Source organism: Lactuca virosa, chromosome 6, assembly GCF_052849685.1.
Source record: "Lactuca virosa cultivar CGN04683 chromosome 6, Lactuca_virosa_CGN04683_v6, whole genome shotgun sequence".
Lineage (NCBI taxonomy): Eukaryota > Viridiplantae > Streptophyta > Magnoliopsida > Asterales > Asteraceae > Lactuca > Lactuca virosa.
In genome coordinates, this window is record NC_136431.1 from 179756579 (window position 1) to 179762494 (window position 5916).

Consider the following 5916-nt stretch of genomic DNA (forward strand, 5'->3'; position numbering starts at 1 on the left):
ATGGCTTTTAAAACACCTATTGGTACCACACCATATAGGTTGCTTTATGGAAAGAATTGCCACTTACTGGTTGAAATCGAGGATAAAGCATTTTGGGATTTGAAAATTTGTAATTTTGAACTAACCGAACTTCGTGCCAACCGATTGATACAAATGAATGCCCTTGAAGAACTTATAAATGAAGCATACACTAGTTCATTAATATATAAGGACAAGACAAATAAATGGCATGACATGAGACTAAAAGGTCATAAAGATTTTCATGAAGGACAAAAGGTGCTACTCTTCAATTCAAGGTTAAAGCTTTTCCTGGGCAAATTACACACTAGGTGGGATGGCCCGTTTGTTGTTAAACAAGTTTTACCACATGGAGCTATTGAACCTATATCAAAAGACGGAATCCCTTTCAAGGTTAACGGACATAGAGTGAAACATTATGAAGAAGGAATGCCAATTGAAGAAAAAGAAGGGGGAATCGTCAAATTCACACGAGCTGAAACAACTTGAAGTGGGAAGGAGTCCGGCTTAAGACTCCCCAAAAAGAAGCATATTGCCTGTGAGTGCGTGAGCGCCTTCATGTGCTATTGTGTCCCCAGAATGGATTTCTTTGAGAAAAGTTTTGTGACAACCTGAAATTTATCCCGCCACTGTAACCCGTTTCCGTTAATGAAACTCGTCTTTATCAAATTGTTCCGTTAACATTTTGGATTAGGTTATTTAGATTGAGACTTTTATTATGACTTCATGAGTGTCCAAACACATTAGAAACACGTGAAACACCCTTGTTATTCTTTTTAAAAAAGTTCCAAATTCACAACCACATCGGGTTACGAACACTTAATCGGGTACGACCATAAGCTCCGTTTAACGTCGGTATCGGGTATACTTCCACCGGGCCACAAAATCGAACCCTATATAAGGGTGAGTGGACTTCATTTGAAGCTTTTTCCCACTCATAACACACTCTCTCTCTCTACAACTCAAATTTGATCCAAAAACACCTCTTTCAAGCTCCAAACTCGTAAGTGATCTATCCTAGCTTGTTGTTTAGCTTATTTGGCATGAAAATCCGTGTTTAAATCATGAGAAAGTACCAAAATCATGTGTTTACGGCCCTAGAACACTCCAAGGCTGCAAACACCCTTAAATGGGGTTTTGGAGCCCCAAAACTCTTCCAAATCACTTCTAGTGCTTAGCTATGACTTAGGGGCTTGCATGAATGGACTTAGAACACCAAAATCTTATCTATTGGGGAGTAAACATGAGTTTACGGCCCAAGAGCATTCTTGGACCGTAAACACCCCTTCATAGGCCGTAAACACCTTTTTAAGGTGTTAAATTGCCCTTAAACACCTCCTATGGCTTGGGATAATGTCTAGAATCAACCACCATCGAATTAGGAACCTTAAACTTGAAAGAAAACATGACCATAAAGGGATTACGGCCGTAAACCCCCAAGGAATGGTCCCTTGGCCGTAAACTCCCTTAAGGAGGTCAAATGGAGCCCTAACTCCCCCCTATGGCTTGGATTAATGCATAGAACTTTGTATCCTTTCATTTGAAACCCTAAATCATGCAAGATTGGACCAAGCATGAGTTTACAGTCATAAACCCATGTGTTTACGGTAGTAAACTCCCCAAGTGTCCTTCAAGGGAAGCAAACTCCATTTCCAAGGTTATTTCAAGTCCCGATCACTTCCTAAGCCATTGAATCAACCCTAGAACCTTCCCTTGTGCAATGTAAGACCTTTAAGCATCCAAGGACACGCCACCCATGAGTTTACGGCCGTAAACTCATGGGGATATGGTCTATGGGCCGTAATCTCTTCTAAGAGTTTACTCTTGAAGAGCAAACTCCATATCTAGGCCATACACCCCCTTAGATGCAACCCGGATCATTCCTAACACTTGGGATAAGTGTTTTCGCGCCTCGGAGTGTATTATCTTACTTAATTAATAATTCAAAGTCTAATTAGATACAATTATGTATCTCCTTATGTTACATAGGAACCTCGCGCGCGTTCAAGCCTAAAACTGACACTTAGCATCCTAACCGGCACATTCCTCGTTTGGTGAGTTCATACCCCTACAACTTTTTCCGTGTTTTTCATGTTTTCAGGGGGGGGGGGGGAATACAAGCAAATCATAAAGATTTTCGTAACTTAAAACTGATGTAATTATACGATTTTCTGACAAACTTTAGATACTTTATCCCTTTTGTAATATGTGGAGTATAAGGGACGTTTTCTGAATATAATTACATAGTTTTCAAAACAGCGGAGAAACTTATCAAACCATTCAAATTATTATGGGAATAATTTGGGATCTTTATTACTTGTTTTACGGATTCAGATTTCATGCAAAGTCAATATATATAAACTATGTCTGATTTAGTTTATTCATGTTTAATCTAGTGTATCATGCTAAATAATTACCTTGTATTTAATTATTTCTACTTTGTTCCAAACGATTTCGAAACTCGATAACGACCAATTATCACGCGAATTAGTTAATAGTAGCTTGTGAGACTTGTCTTCGTTATACCCTTCGGGGTACTAGTAAATCCTCTCCGGAAGTATAACCAGAGTCTCCTGGAGGGAGAACGTGAAATTTTTGGATACATCTATTCGGGACTGACAATCCCACACCTTAACTGTTAGCTACAGTTAGGTGGGCACGCCTGGGGTGACAAATTTTAGAAATCGATCGACGCCTGAAGAACGTCAAGGAGGTCACGGGTCAAATCAGTATGGTTATACGACTCACAATACGTATTTAAACAAACTAACTTTGGTCACGGATTTATTTATTTCTTCTTCTATAGTTTTCTGTAATAAAACTACCTACTTTCGTACTGGAGGGTTTTCCAGGGATCTTAACCTATAGTTTTATGTAATACAACTACCTACTTTCGTACTGGAGGGTATTCCAGGGATCTTAACCTATAGTTTTCTGTAATAAAACTACCTACTTCGTACTGGAGGGAAATCCAGGGATCATATCTTATGGTTTTCTTATCTTACTGGTGATAATCAGGGCTTTTCTTATCTTATGGAAATCGACAAACAACTTACATGTTAGAAAATATGGGATTTTCTGGGAAAAACATGCTTATGTATTTCATAACTCAGTAACGATGGTTTTCGATATTACAGCAATCTTTATTAAAGGAAATGAAGTATTTATCACAAGATTAAATAACCGGTTTTCCTTACAAAACATGCTTATGAACTCACTAGCTTTATGCTGATATTTTAAAACTGCTTGTATTCTCAGGTTCTCGTTAGACAGGTACTCCTGCCAACCTTTTGAGAAGACGGAGCGTATCGGATTCACGTCTTTTACTTTTGTTATAACTGATATGTATAAACTTTGTATTCAGCACAATGTAAACTTTTCTATGTATGTATTCAATGTAATGGTTGTGTTTACTATGCTTGCTATGTACATTGGTTGTGATACTTTACATGACGTCCTCCGCCCCGGAACGTTTCTGCCATCGGTTTCGGGGTGTGACAGATTGGTATCAGAGCCCTTGTTTATAGTGAACTAAGTATACCGAACCTTACATGGTATACAACTATAAACACTAAGGGGCCTAAGAGCTCTAAACTAAAAGTATGCTTTTAAAATATAAGTATTTTTACAAAAAGTATACAAATATACCCGAGTACCAGAATCCGTGTCTCAAGTAGAACAAAACATAAGTAATTGGATGTTGAACACTGTGGTTAAACCTTGGCAGTTATGTAATCATGTCTAGGGTCAATATAGCCTGATCAACTATATTTATTCGATACATGACCAACATGTGCTTGGGAGTGACTTTGGTGTTGCAACAGGCCTAAAACATACCTAATATCCATTCAACTTAAAATACTATAGGAGTATTTTAGTCAAAACTGAATACATTGTAGAAATTCTTTCCGAGTGTTGCTACTCATTCCTTCCTTAGCGATAGTTTACTTGCTTTAGTAACTTTTCCCTGTTCTATCGCTTAGTAGAACACTCTAACTCCCATAATGAGATATCTCTTGTTTCATATCTCTTGATTCTATTCAGAGGACTTACCATCCCCTCTTTCCTGATCATTTTAGATCAAGATGCCTCCCCGAAAGAGACCTGTCAGGAGAAACGACGACACTCCACCACCACCACCGCCTCCTCAATTTGACCCTGTCATGTTCCAGGCAGCTGTTACTGCTGCTGTGGCGGCCGCGATGTCACAGATGAATCCTAGCGGATCTGGTGGTCAGGGAGGTGGTATGCATCCCCAAATCCAGGAAGGTGGTCAAGAACACCAGAAAGAATGCTCTTATAAGGATTTCATGAACGCAAAACCCACACCTTTCGACGGCTCAGGAGGTGTTATTTCCCTGACTCAATGGTTCGAAAAGATTGAGTCCATATTTGAAATTTGTGCCTGTTTTGAAGCCAACAAAGTGAAATTCGCCGCTTGCACTTTCTCCAATAGAGCATTGACCTGGTGGAATGGCCGAGTCAAGTCCTTAACCCTACCGATGGCAAATGCTATGGGTTGGACAATCCTAAAGGAACTTATGATAGCCGAGTACTGCCCACGGGGCCAGATGCAGAAACTGGAACACGAACTCTGGACCCTAAGGATGAAGGGTTCCGACATTGCTACCTACACTTCTAGGTTTGAAGACCTAGCACTCCTTTGTCCGGGAATGATCTCTCCAGAAAGCAAAAAGATTGAACGATTCATTTGGGGGCTGACCCAGCCAACCAAGGGAAATGTTTTGTCTGCGAAGCCAGACACCTTCGACAGCGCTAAATGCTTGGCGCAAATTCTGATTGATCATGGTGACGATCTCGAGGAAGTGGCCACCGCTCTTGAACCGGTTAAGGGGAGCGGTGAAAATAAAAAGAAATTCTGGAACAAACGAAAGGGTCAGGGTTCGCAAGGATCCTCGAAGAAACAGCAAACTGTGGCAGTTCACGCTGCTACAACTCCTGCCACCGCTCCTACAACTCAAGCTCCTACCAGTGGATACACTGGTACCCTCCCCTGGTGCAACAAGTGCAGTTACCACCATCGTACTTCCGGGCCTTGTCGTGAAAAGCTCTGCAACAACTGTGGCAAGAAGGGCCACATTGATCGAAACTGCAGAAACCCAGCCCAACCAATCAATCAAGCTTCCGGAGCAGGTGTCGGTCAGGCCTTCTACGGTTGCGGTGAAGTCGGGCATTTCAAGCGAAACTGCCCCAAAGCAGCGACAACCAACAACACCGGGAGAGTTCTAACTATGGGGCAAGAGGAGGCAGTCGTCGACCCCACCGTTGTCACGGGTACGTTACTTCTCGACAACTCTTATGCATGCATCCTTTTCGATTCTGGTGCGGAACGAAGTTTTGTTAGCCATTCATTCAAACATCTTCTTAAACATAATCCTCAACCATTAACCGAAAAGTTTACCGTCGAAATGGCTAACGGCGAGAAGGAGAACGCTAACGATATATTCATAGGCTGCACCCTTACCCTAAACGATCATTCTTTTCTCATCGACCTTATGCCAGTTTCCATAAAGAGCTTTGATGTTATCATTGGCATGGATTGGTTGAGCCCCAATCATGCTGATATCCTTTGTTACGAAAAAGCTATCCGCCTTAATCTCCCTTCTGGTTAAACCCTCATGATCTACGGCGATAAGCTTAGTTCCAATCTTCGCATCATTTCATGCATCAAAGCCCAAAAGCTTCTGCGAAAGGAGTGTCATGCATTCCTAGCCCATGTGATAAACGAGAAACAGGAAGTTAAAGATCTCGAGAGCATCCCCGAAGTCTGCAACTTTCCTGATGTTTTTCCCGAAGAGCTCCCGGGAATTTCTCCCGAAAGCCAAGTCGAGTTTCGCATCGACCTAATTCCTGGAGCTACCCCTGTAGCCAAGTCTC

At 41.4% G+C, this 5916-nt stretch overlaps 1 protein-coding gene across 1 annotated transcript; it reads left to right on the top strand.

Moving 5' to 3' along the window:
* On the top strand, positions 1-507 carry LOC145122118 (uncharacterized). Its single transcript, XM_079057778.1, has one exon. The coding sequence runs from the start codon at positions 1-3 to the stop codon at positions 505-507; it is 507 nt and encodes a 168-aa protein (XP_078913904.1).
* Positions 508-5916: the final 5409 nt, after the last annotated feature.

Bases quoted from the DNA above. Each gene is read 5' to 3' on its own strand.
- LOC145122118 (XM_079057778.1), top strand. From the start codon at position 1: ATGGCTTTTAAAACACCTATTGGTACCACACCATATAGGTTGCTTTAT.